Below are 16502 nucleotides of genomic sequence, written 5' to 3'. Positions count from 1 at the left end.
GGATCTGTAGTGATTTCACAAGTGATGGACAGCTGCATTTTCGGAGAGGAATGTTCACGTACCACTGTTCTTTGCTTGTTTGGCAAAAACACACGGATAGTGTTGCTTGTCTTAGAAGGGTCCGTAAGCTTGCCATCATCTGACGCCCGACGCTGATAGCCAAACTGCTGAACTATTGTAGGGGAGATGCAGCTGGCGCCGTCAAACACCGTGTCTTTGAATCCGAAACCGTTGCTGATCGTCTTCCAGGCGCCCTGTATGTGCTCCATTGATGCAGCTTACGCAGCACTTCAACCTAGCGAAAAAATATATTAATTCTTGAGTAAAACTAATTAGCTCAACAATACAATATACAGAGTAACTATGAAAACAGTACTATTGGGTTTTTTTTGTAGGTGACATATTCTGTTTAAATACATTATTCAGAAAACTTCTATTATAGTGTATTTCCATAGAATATTTCACAGACAACCAAAAATGAACCAGATGGGTACTAGAGATCAAAAGACTCATCAAGGGTTATACAACCAGGTAAAAGTCAACGCGGAACATAGCTAGGTCTAGTCCTAATGCTTTTTCAATTCCACTTTTTCTTTTGTTATTGTATATTAAGCACAAACAGCTACCTTTGAATATTAGTAACTCATTAGTACTATGAGAAATACAAAAAAAAAAGTGTAAGCCATCATTTTCTGCCTTTGAAGAAGAAAAAGAACTTAGTTTTTGTAAGATGTATGTTAGATACTTTATATGTAAATTATCTCATTTAATCTATAATAAGGACCCAGAAAGATTTTAAATACCTTCCTCCAACCATGCTTTAATTTTTAAACAAATGAGGCAGAGGAAAACCATGCTGCTTGCCCAAGAACATCCAGGTTGATAGGTAAAATAACCAGACTCTATATCTGTTTGTATTTAAAGTACATGAACTTTACAACATAACATTCAGTTTTAGTGCAGAAACAAAGCTTACAAACAGATGCAAACAGAGATAGTAACAAAAAACAATTAAATGTCTTAATAGGGCAACAAGAAAACCGCAGTTGAAGTCCACAGACAGTCACACAATGAGAGTAAGTCAGAGATACTCTGCAGTGAGTATGTGCAATGCCCTGGCACCGACCGGGAGTCAGCAACCATGCAGAAGTGACAGGGGTCCACAGCCATACCATCCTGGAGGCAATCGATCCTGGCAGAAGTGAGAGGTGCTTCCACCTTTACAGAACAGTGAGGTCGACAGGGAACCCATCCTTCTCAAGCCTTCCTCCTTCAGAAAGTTGTTTTATCTTATTATCACTACTGTCAGCAGCAGCTACCTTACTAGATGCCTACTATCTATCATGAGAATGAGCATATGCTGCACACACCCCACTCCTATTATCCACCCTGATCCTTAGGGGATACTCTAGGTGGCAATGACATCCACTTCACTCTACCCGGCAGAGACAGGATTCAGAACTGGGCAGCTCAATCTGATTCCAGAGTCCTTACCTTGTCATACGTAACCCTGACACTTGCAATCATTTAGTCAGAGCTAAAATGGCCCAGAATTAAAGATCATTTAATCCAAACGTCTTGCTCTGTACCAGAAGCTTCTGTCTGCACACCCACTATGCAGTAAGCTCTTTCTCACCTCACATGCCTGAATCCAGAAGGGACGATAGATACTAACTATTCTGAGCTGACAGCTGAGCAAACTAGAGAAGTTTAGAGACAGGATCACTATCTGGCATCACTCTCACACAAAGTCTCGACACAACTTTTTGGAGGAGAATATGGTTAAAAACAAAATACTACTAAAAATCTGAAATGTTCTTAAAGACTAACTTGGTAATTCAATATTGTTCTCGGAATTTATCCTACAGAAGTAGAAGGCAAGGCCTTCCCTGATGCTCCTGTGGGTAAGACTCTGCACCGCCAGTGCAGGGGGCGTGGGTTCAATCCCTGGTCGGGGAACTAAGATCCCACATGTCACACGGCACAGCCAAAACAAAAGATATATGTATAAGCATCTTCAATACTGGGGAAAAGACCAAATACTTAACAACAGAGAACTACACAAATCATGCTAATTCCCATGTGACAAAGTTGCTCTGTATGTGCAGAGACGGAAAAAGCTACCCAAGACAAAATGAAAAATGTAGTCTGAGCCTCTTTCATACTAATCTAGAAAGGAGAAAAATCTAAAATCTTTCTTTTAAAGGTGATAAAATCTAGAGTAATAAACAATGTGCCAATAACTATTTCAGCAGGATGGTTAGGAAATTTTTACTATATATATGTCTACATTTTGCTTTTTATATTTTACTACTACATGAAAAGCTTATTTTATTTGTGTAAGGGGGAAGGGCAGGACAAGATCCTACAGCCTTTGAGGGGCAGGACCATGACGCATTGCCTCCCATTTCTTTCTGACACCACCCAAGCTCCAACACATTCCTAATTCTATTACCATGAGGTCACTTTTTAGGGGCATCTACAGCTTCTTTTCCCTAGACCTTTTTTCCCACCTAAAGAGGAAGACTTATCTGAGCATCTCAGTAGCCTGAAAAGGTGTAGCTCATATAATCAACAGATACAGAGCAGCCAGATTAATCTTAAAAATGCAACTCATCATTTCCCTCCCCTGTTTAAGACTCAGAACAAAAGCTAAACTCCCATCCAAGCTTCGCATCCCAGTGCTTTTGAACATTCTGTCCCCTTCACCTGGAAAGCCAAAACCTCCACGAACAGCCAAGCTGTCCTTTTCAGATCATTAAGGGCTTTACTTAAAATATCATTTAGAGACACTTTCTCCACCCTAACCATAAGAATCCACCGCCTTCCCCCATCAAATAACCCAGTCTTACTTTCTTCATGCCACTTACCACTGATGTTAACTGCTTACAGATTTTGGTCAGTACCTCCCACCCTCTTTCTGCTCCGTGCCAATCCTGCCAGTGCCTCCTGCCAATCCTGCCAGTGCCTCCTGCCAATCTTGTTCACTACTGTGTTCTTAGTCCTCGATACAGTGCCTGGATCACAAAAGCACTCAAGTATTTATTAAATGAATTAAGTTAGGAGCCAGAATAATGCTGCAAAAAGTATATTTTAAAAGAAAAGACCTGTCAAGAACTAGTAAATGTGAATTAAATCTCCATCTGGTAGTACATCTTTAAAAAAAAAAAAAAACCTATTATTCAGCAAAAGACAAACTGCAATAAACTGCATTCTGTATTATAATCAACTGCAGCCTAAATTCAAGATCATAGTTTTTTATGACCAATTCTGTGCCCTACTGTAGGCACTTAGAAAATAACAGTGCTGGTACTTAGTAGGAACACATGACAAAACTGTTAATAAAAACTGACAAAAGCAAATCCACTCTAATTCTCAAGTTTTTGATTATTTATCATTCATAACTTTGAAGCTTCCATGTTTATATCAAGACCACTTACAGGCTAAGAAGCATGCTAAAGCAGTGCCTTTTTCATGCCACTCACAGAAAATGATGAATCCTAACTGTAAGGCATGCTGAGATAAGCAGACAAGCCCAGAAAAGCCAAGGCCCCTACCAGCTGCCCCAGTGCTGACCACTGTATCACAGGAAGCTATAAGCCAAAGTATTCTGTAATCAATTAACGAGTAAGGATACACATCTAAAAACAAGAACAAAGAATCTTCTAAAAAACCATATAGCAGCCAACATACTTCAATATTAAATGGAGACATTCAGAAACCCCATTGATACTACTCCCAAACGTAAAAGTATGCATAATGTAAATATAAATCTAGTTTCTAATATTGTGATCTCTCCCTCTGATCTGTTGACCAAATGCTTTAAGTTAAAATATATATATACACACCCATACATATCCTCCTAAAGATATAATAAGACAGTCCAAAGTAGAAATCTACTTCTGATAGTAAAAGGTCTTTCACAGTTCCCAAGAAAACTTTCAAAACAAACACATTCTCTTATGAATAGAGAAATTCATTTTATCAGAAGAAATAATTTAAAATAAGACATATATTCTTCCCTACAACACAAGAATATAATAAGAGGATTATCATTCCTAACATACAAAGAACTCCTGAAAATTAATAAGAAAATTTTCAAACTTTAATTGTGGAATATTTCATATTTTCATATGTAAGTAGAAAACCACTGGACATTATTGCTAAAATTGTAAATTATTCATCCACAAGATGGGTCCAGGGCTTCCCTGATGGCTCAAATGGCAAAAAATCTGCTTCCAATGCAGATAAAGTGTTAGTCGCTCAGTCATATAGGACCCCACAGACTGTAGCCCACCAAGCTCCTCTGTCCATAGGATTCTTCGGGCAAGAATACTGGAGTGAGTTGCTATTCCCTTCTCCAGGGGAACTTTCCCATCCAGGGATCAAACCCAGATCTCTTGCATTGCAGGCAGATTCTCTATCGTCTGTGCCACCAGGGAAGAGACCCAGGTTTACTGCCTGGGTCGTCGAGATCCCCTGGAGGAGGGCATGGTAACCCACTTCAGGATTCCTGCCTGGGAAATCCCATGGACAGAGGAGCCTGGTGGGCTACAGTTCATGGGGTCACAAAAAGTCGGATACGACTGAGTGGCTAACACTTTCACACTTCACAAGATGGAGCCAATGACATCATCTTTTAAAAAATACTTCAAAGGACTATACGTGCTGTGTAATATCAAAAGTAAAGCAAACATTTTAAAAAAGAAGTTTAAAATGTTCATAAAGTATTTCTTGGTATTTATCCAACCTTTTCAACCCTTACATAAAAGTGTATTGTGTAAAACAGGATTGTTCAGTAAGCCATTTAAAGATAACTTTGGAAACAAAAAGTTCATATGGAACCTAATTTTAAAAGCTCCTTTCTGTCCCATGATTAAAAAAAAACTTTTTAGATAACTCTCTTCAAAGCTATACAAAGTAGTAGCCTCATTATGTCAAAAGATCCCTGATTGTAAACACTTCTGTGTTTATATATATATACAGTGAGACAGCCTAAGAATTTGTATTCGACAAGCTAAACATTGACCTTTTACCAGAAAGGACACAGCATATTCACAATCTCACTATGATAGCAAACTGCTATAATTTTAGGAAGCCTACAATTTACTTAACATGAATTCTAGCCTATTCTAGAACAGAACATTCTAGAACAGGCTAGGCTCAACTGGTTTCAAGCTGCTTCCTTCTGCATTCATGTCCCTTTTCTCCTCCAGTCATCCCCATTACAGAGCACCACAGAAATCAAAAAACCCAGATCCTACTCTGCTCTGCTTCCTCCGTGACTCTTCCATTAAAGATATGCCAAAATGGGCTTACCCCCAAATTCCGTCGCTGAAAGACACCACTAGGGTCTACATTTTATGAAAAAAAGGAGGGGAGGGGGGAACAATTCATCAATAGGTGTCATGGCTTTCCTGAGTCACTCAGTCTATATCTACCAATCATTAGTTGATCAAAATTTCTCCTAAAACTATGACTTCGAGCATAATTTCTGAGCCTGACAGCCTCCACAGGTTCACCAAAAAGCTTGCCTTTTACTGACTTCATGCTTCATCTGTCATACTAGAATTTAAAGGTTTTGTAGTCTAAACTCTTTTTAAAGCTGAATCTATTTCAAAATGTTTGCTTTTACTACCATAGTTCACTTGTCATAAGCATTCAATCTCATTTATTCTCTGCATGAATATTCTTTTAGAAAGTCAGAGAATGATATCTATCCTATATCTAACTTAAACAGTGGTTTAGAAATTCTAGTAGTACTGAGTCTCGTGGGTAGTGGTTTAGTTGCTAAATCCTGTCCAACTCTTTTGACTCCATGGACTGCAGCCCTCTGTTCCAGGCTCCTCTGTCCATGGAATTCTCCAGACAAGAATCCTGGACTGGGTAGCCATTTCCTTCTCCAGGGGATTTCCCGATTCAGGGACTGAACTCAGGTCTCCTGCATTTCAGGCAGATTCTTTATCATCTGAGCCACCAGGGAGTTCAGGAGCGAACAAAAGAACCACATAGAAAGCACATTGCCCTGAATTATGCAGCAAGGGGACTCAAGGAAGAGTCGAAGACCAAAACCCTGAATGATCTGCTAAGTTCTATCTTGAGATCCATTTCAGATGCCTTCTCCAGGCCCTTCTGGTTGGTACAATAGTGCCCCATCTTAGAAAGCTTTGCGTTCTGCAGTTTCAGTTACCCATCTGAAAATATTAAATAGAAAAGTTCAGAATGAATAACTGCTAAGCTTTAAACTGCACGCCTTTCAAAGCTTTTTGATTTCTGAGTTCATTTCAGTTCAGTCGCTCAGTCGTGTCCGACTCTTTGCGACCCCATGAATCGCAGCACACCAGGCCTCCCTGTCCATCACCAACCCCCGGAGTTCACTCAGACTCGCGTCCATCGAGTCAGTGATGCCATCCAGCCATCTCATCCTCAGTCGTCCCCTTCTCCTCCTGCCCCCAATCCCTCCCAGCATCAAAGTCTTTTCCAATGAGTCAACTCTTCGCATCTGAGTAGTGTAATGAAATCTCACAGCAATTGGCCCCCTCCTGCCAGGATGTGAACCACCCCTCTGTCCAGCACACACACACTACATATTCCACCTGCTCTGCAGTCCTTTAGGGGTCTTCTGGGTCACCAGATGGGCTGTCGCAGTATGGGAGTGCATGCTGCTTCACTTAACAATGGCCAAAAGTGCAAGAGTTGTGATGCTGGCAATTTGAATATTCTTACTGTGCCTAGTTTATAAATTAAACTTTATCATATGTATATATGTATGTATGGGATAAAACAGTACAAGAGTTCTGAACTATCTATAGTTTCAGACACCCAAGGGGGAGTCGGGGGCGGACACTTAACAAAGTATCCTTCACAGGTAAGGGGGGACTATTATGTAATTAAAATAGTATCCAGCGTGCTTCAAACAAGGACAGAATAAGTACCTTCTTAATAGCCAGCTTCTTCAAGGAAGACTTCCAAAACTCATCTCTTTCTCTCCTAGACTGTAACTCAGCACTTTTTCACACTGTGGAGTGTGACCCCTAGGTGTTCAGAATATCATTTTCATGAGTTATGACCAGCTTTCTCAAGTACGGTAGAGCAGTGCGTATCCACATAGCAGAGTTAAACACTACTTTGAGAAATCTCTGACTCAGGTACACACACATCATAAAATGTATTCCTTAGTATAGATCACTACTAAGTCTGAAAACTCCTGGTGTAATTATAAAGCTCAGAATCCCTACCAGAGCATTCACTGAGGTCTCAAGCGCATTTATCTACTCAGAATATATCTCCTTGCGCTTGAATGATCAGTTTTTTTAAGGATCCATGTAGTCTTAGATTGTCTTAGTTTTATCAATGAACTCTCTCCATGCGTCTGCTAATTCCACCTTATGTTAGGTACCAAAATAGTCATTTCTGCTAATTCATGTGATTCTTCCAGTTTTCATGTATTTCACTGCCAAGCAGACTCAAAGAAACTCAGTATACTAAGCTTTCATTCTTTTCTCAGGTTCCATTAGTTATTTTGTGAGCTTATTTATCATTCTCATAAATGACAGAACGATCTCTGTTCATTTCCAAGGCAAACCATTCAGTATCACACTAATCCAAGTCTATGCCCCAACCACTAATGCTGAAGAAGCTGAAGTTGACTGGTTGGTTCTATGAAGACCTACAAGACCTTCTAGAACTAACACCAAATAAAGATGTCCTTTTCATTATAAGGGACTGGAATGCAAAAGTAGGAAGTCAAGAGATACCTGGAGTAACAAGTTTGGCCTTGGAGTACAAAATGAAGCAGGGCAAAGGCTAACAGAGGTTTGCCAAGAGAGCACACTGATTATAGCAAACACCTTCTTCCAACAACACAAGAGATGACTCTACACATAGACATCACCAAATGGTCAATACCAAAACCAGATTGATTATATTCTTTGCAATCTAAGACGGAGCAAAGTCAGCAAAAGGAAGACCAGGAGCTGACTGTGGCTCAGATCAAGAACTTGTCATTGCAAAATTCAGACTTAAAGAAAGTAGGGAAAATCCACTAGATCTCTCAGGTATGACCTAAATCAAATCCCTTATGATTATACAGTGGAGGTGACAGACTCAAGGGATTAGATCAGACAGAGGTGCTGAAGAACTATGGATGGAGGTTTGTAAAACTGTACAGGAGGCAGTGATCAAGACCATCCCCAAGAAAAAGAAATGCAAGAAGGCAAAATGGTTGTCTGAGGAGGCCTTATAAATAGCTGAGAAGAGAAGAGAAGTGAAAAGGCAAAGGAGAAAACGTTAGATATACCCATCTATATCTATGGAACCCAGAGTTCCACAGAATAGCAACGAGAGATGAGAAAGCCTTCTAAAGTGAACACTGAAAAGAAATAGAGAAAACCAACAGAAAGGGAAAGACTAGAGATCTCTTCAAGAAAATGAGAGATACCAAGGGAATATTTCATGCAAAGATGGGCACAATAAAGGACAGAAATGGTATGGACCTAACAGAAGCAGAAGATATTAAGAAGAGGTGGCAAGAATACACAGAAAAACTGTACAAAAAAAAGTTTTAATGACCCAGATAACCACGATGGTGTGATCACTAGAGCCAGACATTCTGGAGTGCGAAGTCAAGTGGGTCTTAGGAAGCATCACTACAAACAAACCTAGTGGAGGTGATGGGATTCCAGGTGAGCTATTTCAAATCCTAAAATATGATGCTATGAAAGTGCTGCACTCAATATGCCAGCAAATTTGGAAAAGTTGGCAGTGGCCACAGGACTGGAAAAGGTCAGTTTCATCCCAATCCTAAAGAAGGGCAAAGCCAAAGAATATTCAAACTATAGCACAACTGCACTCATTTCACATGCTAGCAAGGTAATGCTCAAAATCCTCCAAGCTAGGCTCCAACAGTACATGAACCAAAAACTTCCAGGTGAACAAACTGTATTTAGAAAAGGCAGAGGAACCAAAGATCAAATTGCCAACATCTGCTGGATTATAGAAAAAGCAAGGAAATTCCAGGAAAACATCTACTTCTGCTTCACTGACTTTGCTAAAGCCTCTGACTGTGTGGATCACAACAAACTGTGGAAAATTCTTCAAGAGATGGGAATACCAGACCACCTGACCTGCTTCCTTAGAAATCTGTATGCAGGTCAGGAAGGAACAGTTAGAACCGGAAATGGAACAATGGACTGGTTCCAAATTGGGAAGGAGAACGTCAAGGCTGTACACTGTCACCCTGCTTATTTAACTTAAATGCAGAATACATCATGGGAAATGTCAGGCTGGCTGAAGCACAAGCTGGAATCAACAATGCTGGGAGAAATATCAATAACCTCAGATACGCAGATGGTACCACCCTTAAGGCAGACAGCAAAGAGGAACTGAAAAGCCTCTTGATGAACGTGAAAGAGGAGAGTGAAAAAGCTGGTTTAAAATTCAACATTCAAAAAAACCAAGATCACGGCATCTAGTCCCATCACTTCATGGCAAACAGATGGGAAAAAAAATGGGAACAATGACAGACTATTTTATTGGGCTCCAAAATCACTAAGGACAGTGACTGCAGCCATGAAATTAAAAGACACTTGCTCCTTGGAAGAAAAGCTATGACCAACCTAGACAGTATATTAAAAAGCAGAGACATTACTTTGCCAACAAAGGTCCACAGAATCAAAGCTATGGTTTTTCCAGTAGTCATGTATGGATGTGAGAGTCGGACCATAAAGAAGACCAAGTACCACAGAATTGATGCTTTCGAACTATGGTGCTGGAGAAGATTCTTGAGAGTCCCTTGGACTGCAAGGAGATCCAACCAGTCCATCCTAAAGGAAATCAACCCTAAATATTCACTGGAAGGACTGATGCTGAAGCTTCAATACTTTGGCCACCTGATGCGAAGAGCTGACTCACTGGAAAAGACATTGATGCTGGGAAAGATTGAGGGCAGGAGGAAAAGGGAGTGACAGAGGATGAGATGGTTGGCTGAACGGCATCATTGAGTCAATGGACATGAGCTTGATCCAGACACAACTAAGCGACTGAACAATGAACATTTATCATTCAAATTTACTGTGACAATATGTACTGCAGTGGATTCACTGACAGGAACTTGAGACCATTCTCTAACATTGATTAGGCTACATGGCTCACTAACTGTTAAATACTGTGACATTTTTAAGGCATGGAACTTATACTCCCATGATCAAGTCTCATTTCAACATATATGTAAATATATTTATCTGTCTGGTTGTGCCAAGTCTTAGTTTCCAGCATGCCGAATCTGTTCTTTTCCCCAGTTGCAGCGTGTGGGATCTTAGTTCCCTGACCAGGAATCGTGAGTGTGATGTCTTAACCACTGGACCACCAGGGAAGCCCCTACAAAGCCTCATTACTAAATTAGTTTACTCCATGTTGAAGCGGTAATATTTTGTTCTCTCCCAAAACTGCCCTTCCTCTTTGTCGTCTCATTTATCACTCCTTATAATGATAGTTGTCGCTGTAAGATCTTCTGTTTCCTATTCTTTTCTGCTTTTAAAGGAAATACCAAATAAGAGTGTGGGGCTAAATCTATGTCACTGAACTTAATGCACATTCCACTCCCAATTTAAATCCTTCTCCAAAGTGGACGTGAGAAAGATTATCCTCACTCAGAGTCTCGTAATTTTTTTTTAACCTTGTCTTTTGGAGAGTTCCAGAGATCAAGTCTCTGGATAGCAAGCATGAGAACTTCAAAACATACAAAGTAGGCTTCCGGAAGTCTTTGAAGGCAGCCACTATGTAGAAAAATTCTACATGCCTCTACTGAGCTTTGGGTTCTTTGCGATGTCCTTCAGGTAAAACTCTTCCCATAAAACCTCCTTTCTTTGCTTCCTAAAGAATTTACCACTCTCTCTTGTTTTTTTATATTGCTATTATTCACATGCATGCTATTAATAGCCCTTCCCTAGTTATTCACATGTCTGCATCCCTATTTGACTATAAGCGCCTTGAGGACAGCACACACATGCCTGTTTCCCTTTGTTTTCCCAGAACTTACTATTAGCACAACATGTGACTCAAAGAAGTTATTCAACAAAGACTTCAAATCAATGAGATAGTTGTTGCAGAATCCACAACATAGTAAACATTTAGATTTATGTAAATTATTAAGGGAAAGGGCTATTTTTAATATGCAATATAAGATTATAACCACAAGCAAGGATCCATGAAAAATACAAATAACTTAACAAAGACTAGTTATCTGAACACTAACAATATTGGTTTGTTCTCTATTTTGACACCTGCCAAAACTGACTAGGAAATGAGATATATTCACCAAAAATGAATTTCTTAAAATTCTGTACCAACTATACAGCAAGAATGATAACATTAGTTCATTGCTACTGAGTTCTTGACATTTCAGCAGGTACGATACTACTGAGGTACAGACTACAACATGCAGAGTAACACTGAAATTGTCACATTTCACTATGTAAGCATCAGTTCTTTAATTAAATCTCTCATTTAAGCCTCCCAAGAACTCTATGAGAGATACTATTATCCTGATTTTGGAGACAAGGAAACTGAAGACCAAGAAAGTTAAAAAAACTGTCCAAGGTTACACAGTAAGATAGAGAGCCAAGATTACTGACAGAATATCTAAGGTCAAAAGCACTCACAAGTTTTGCCAGAGCTTTATCACACTATCACTCTTTATTGTTCAGGCAGATAAGATCAGTGCATTTGGGTGGCAGGCTGAGATGAGGCACCAGATTTCAACCCTGCGGCTGCCTGCTCTAGCTTCCTGCTACTGGCTTCTTCCTTCCACCCTGATCATTTGTTTTTATTACACTTTTATTTAAAATATGATATAATTAAATTTGGGGAGGGGCATAAAAGAGGAAAGTTACCCATAACCTTATTCATCCTAACAAAACATTTTTGGATACCATCTCCTAATATTAGAAGTGTGGTACATGGATATCTGTTCAGAATCTACTTGCCCCTTTTATTAGCTGTGTGGCCTTTTGCCAAATTATTTAATTTCCCCCATACTAATTTTTTCACTCAGTCACATTACGGAGCAACTACTATGTACCAGACACTGTTTTACTCTACATGCCTGAGTGAATTAGAGACAAAGACTCCTGATCTCCGGAGAAGTGATCTTCTAGAGGACACACACAAAACAAAGTAAATTATATAACATGATAGCGGGTGATAAGTGCTGGGGGAAGGGAGACAAGTTGCAATTTATATAATGAGGTCAGAGTCAGAGTCGGTCCCACTGAGGAGGTGGAGTTGGGTGAGGAAGTCAGGAGTCTGACTTGCAAGCAGCTGAGGGGACAGACAAGGGAGGAGGAGCAGCCAGTGAAGACCTCCAGGAGGAGTGTCCCGCGCACCATCAGCAAAGGTCATGGAGCTCAGTGAAGTGAGAGTACATCCAGGGGAGGGGGCAATGTGGTCACCCAGGTCACCACTGGAAGGACTCTGCCTTTTACTGAGGGAAATGGGAAGCCACTGAAAAGTTTCGAGCAGAGAAGACACAACACCAAAGTCTTAGAAGGACTAGCCCAGTTGCTACACTGTAAAGTAACTACATGCGCAGTAGACATCCAACTATGAAGTTCAGAAGATGTCTGTGCTGAAGGCTTAACCGTAAAAAGGGGTAATAATACTGAGTTTTCATGAAAATGGTTCAGTGTTCGTAAACGGCTGTGCCTGACGCTAATACTGCTGTAGCTTCTGCCTTACCAAGGCCACTCAGCATGGAGAATGAGAGTGGCGGAAAACGAGCCTGTGCCTCAGTGTGCCGTGTATGCAGACAGACCAGGCTGAAGGAAGGGTTTCTCCTAAATCCCGTGAAGTGGGTGGTTCTGGGAGCTGAGCTACGTTCTTTCACTATTTAGCAATGCTGTCTTTGGGTCTAACTGTGGCCTCAATCCTTGTCCATACGTGTACATAGGCACAACTGCTGTCTCAATTCAAACACTGTTACATTATTCTCCTTCCAACTTTAAATATTTGATAATTCTTTGTCTAATCATACCCCATTGTGTTGCATATAATTCATCCTTAACCTATTCTTAAGTCACACTTTTTTTCAGAGCTAAAAGTCTCTGAAATCAGAACATATGAAAAAAAACAATGCTGTCCCTTACTTGTCCCAACAGAGAACCGGAGAAGAACACCATCGGGTACGTGAGTATTCTGCTCCATAACCTAGGTATGAGATACTAGGTCAGAAGGTAAGAATTATGGACGAATGCTGCTACTCTCACAAGGTTAATATTTTAAAATTGGTCTGGGATGAATTTTTGTCTTTAAGATACGCTTATTTTCTGAAGCAACTCGTGGCTATTTTCTCTGATCTTTTTTACCTCGGGGTGGCGGGGTGGGGTAGGGGGTTAGGGTAGGTTTAACCCGGAAGAGGAGGGTTGTGTTATTCCACTATCTTCGAAGTGACAAAGACTTCTGAAAGTTTAGAGAGGGTAAAGATACAGACTGATAAAGGCAACACCAATGGGTGTAACTTTCTTAAGAATTTCACATTAGGTCAGCTTTCCATCAGCAGGCAGGGTATTAAGTAAGATTATTTTGTGTTTTTTATACTCCATGGAAGAAAAGGAGCACTCAACAGCCTAATTCCCAAAGAGGTCTCTTAAACTCTTCTAATAAGGTGGCTCAGGTCTTTATTCCTGGAAAAAGTAAAACAGAGGGTCTCTACACTGGGAGGTTTCAGGTACAGTTGAGAGCATGGGTGCTATTCTGAAAACCATGCTAACTGAATGCCTGAAAGCAGAGACCAAAGAGCTCCTTCCACAGCTGGGCAACCAGGCTCAAAAGAAACCCCAACATTAGCTCCCCTACCTTACGATGAAGCTCAAAGACAATAAGCCTAACCCAAGCGTTCAAAGATTCCAATCAGCTATTTAATCCAATCCTTTTAGAAATAAGACTGCCAAGGATTACCAGACACTTTAACATGGACGATAAAGACCAAAACACAATAGGAAACACATACACCCCTGCATGACTTGAGCTATCAGATTAACTGAAATTATCAGAACAGAGCCCATCAAATGCTCATTACATTCAATTTTACAGTAATGGGGTAACAGAAAATTTCACAAACTTCTAGAGAAAAAAATAAAAGGAATCAGGCATTGGAATGGCTTCAAACTTATCAACACTGGAAGCTAGAAAAATAATGAAGAAAAGACTTCTAAATTCCAAAGGGAAACTATTTCCAATTTAGAATAATCACCGAAACTATTGTAGAAAAGAGGTATTTTCTGACATTTACTACTATTTTACCCTTCAAGATCCATGTCTCAAGGGATTTGTTACATAATTAAGAATAAATCAAGAAAGAGATGAGATATAGGAAAAAGGGCATCTAACCCAAGAAAGAAGCAAAACAAAATCCCTAGGCCAGTGGGCAGAAATCTCTGAATCACACCTGTGCATCAGGGACAAGAATCCATAACTGTGTGACCCTCTGTAGCACCGTGAACTGCCACCAACAACACTCACCTGCACAATGGCCTTTTCTTTTCTTCACAGACAGAGTAGAGAGAGGGGAGGGGGAGAGAGGTAAGGGAAGAGCAGTGGGGAGGGAAGAGATGGAAGGAAACAGCCCACATTTTTAGTTTTACATGATCCTATACTCTCCATATTTTTTTAAACTGAAGTATAGCTGATTTACAATGTTGAGTTAATTTCTGCTGTACAACAAAGTGACTCAGTTATACATACATATATTCTTTTTTATATTCATTTCCATTACGGTTTATCACAAGATGCTGAAGTTCCTATACTATATCATAGGACCCTGTTTGCCCACACTATATATAATTTTTGCATCTGCCAAGCCCAAACCTGCACTCCACCCCTCCCCAAGCCCCTCCCGCTGGGCAACCACAGGCCTGTTCTGCGTCTGTGAGTCCATCTCTGTTCTGCAGATAAGCTCATTTGCGCCATACTTGAGAGTCCACATACGGGTGGCATCATGCAGCAGCAGCCTTTTTCTGACTTACTTCACTCAGTGTGATAATATCTGACACCATCCACGTTGCTGCAAACGGCATTCTTCTTCTCTGCTGCTGCATGTATTCCGGTGCGTGCGTGTCTGTGTGCACATCTTCATCATCCACTCATCTGTCAAAGGGCATTTAGGCTGTTTCCGTGACTTGGCTTTTGTGAAGAGCGCTGCTGTGAAGAAAGGGGTGCACGTATCTGCCCAGGAGTGGGATTGCTGGGCCATGCGCATGCATCATGCGTTCACTTCAGTCGTGTCTGACTCTTTCTGACACCATGGACCAGAGGTTGCCAGGCTCCCCTGGCATGGGATTCTCCAGGGAAGAATACTGGAGAGAGTTGCCATGCCCTTCTCCAGGGGATCTTCCCAACCCAGGGATCGAACCAGTATCTCCTATGTTTCCTGCACAGCAGGCAGATTCTTTTACCCACTGAGCCACTTGGGAAGTCCTGATGGGTCATATGGCAACTCTATTTTTATTTTTTTGAGGAACCTCCATACTGTTTTGGCTGCATCAACTCACATTCCCACAAACATTGTAGGCACATTCCCTTTTCTCCATACCCTCTCCAACATTTGTTACTTGTAGACTTTTTTAATGATGAGCATTCTGACTGATGTGGAGTGATATCTTATTATAGTTCTGATTTGCCTTTTTCTAAAAATTAGCGGTGTTGAGCATATTTTCACATGCCTGAAGGCCATCTGTCTGTCTTCTTTGGAGAAATGCCTATTTAAGTTTATTATGCCCATTTTTTGATTGGGTTGTTTTTTATTCTTGAGTTGTATGTTTGTATAGTTTGCAAATTAAGCCCTTGTTGGTCTCATCATTTGCAAATACTTTCTCTCCTTCTATAGGTTATACTTTCATTTTATTTGTGGTTTTCTTTGCTCTACAAAGGGCTTCTCTTGTGGTTCAGCTGGTAAAGAGTCTGCCTGCAATGCATGAGGACCTGGGTTCGATCCCTGGGTTGGGAAGATCCCCTGGAGAAAGGAAAGGCTACCCACTCAAGTTTTCTTGGGGCCTGGGGCTCCCTTGTTGCTCAGCTGGTAAAGAATCTGCCCCTAAAGTGGGAGACCTGAGTTTGATCCCTGAGTTGGGAAGATCCCCTAGAGAAGGGAAAGGCTACCCACTCCAGTATTGTGGCCTAGAGAATCCCATGGACTATACAGTCCATGGGGTCATAAACAGTTGGACACGACTGAGTGACTTTTTCTTCTTTCTTTGCTGTACAAAAGCTTATAAGTTTGATTTATCTTTGCTTCTATTTCTACTGCCTTGAGAGACTGACCTAAGAAAACATCAGTACAATGTATGACATGATCCTATACCCCTTTAAGTACACTCTTCCTTATACAGGAGCTAGTGAGAGCTGGGCTGCACCTTGACATATTCTGGGTGGTTGATCAACATGAACAGAATATTCGGTCTAGCAATACAGGGTTTCCCAAAGCATGGGCAATACATTATTCATGGTTT

The 16502-nt window shown here is 40.7% G+C and overlaps 1 protein-coding gene across 3 annotated transcripts in view; it reads right to left on the bottom strand.

Annotated features, from left to right (window-relative positions):
* Positions 1-16502, bottom strand: part of RAF1 (Raf-1 proto-oncogene, serine/threonine kinase) — a 73509-nt gene that overhangs the window by 30763 nt on the left and 26244 nt on the right. For all 3 annotated transcript variants that reach the window (XM_069560982.1, XM_069560983.1, XM_069560984.1), the window contains one exon: positions 63-295. In XM_069560982.1, the coding sequence (XP_069417083.1) occupies positions 63-269 (207 nt within the window). In that variant the 5' untranslated portion in view covers positions 270-295. The remainder of the gene's footprint in view (positions 1-62; positions 296-16502) is intronic.

This window comes from Ovis canadensis, chromosome 19, assembly GCF_042477335.2.
Source record: "Ovis canadensis isolate MfBH-ARS-UI-01 breed Bighorn chromosome 19, ARS-UI_OviCan_v2, whole genome shotgun sequence".
In the NCBI taxonomy this organism is placed as follows: Eukaryota; Metazoa; Chordata; class Mammalia; order Artiodactyla; family Bovidae; genus Ovis; species Ovis canadensis.
Note: the sequence above shows the minus strand (reverse complement) of the source record. Positions and strands in the feature narration are given on the sequence as shown.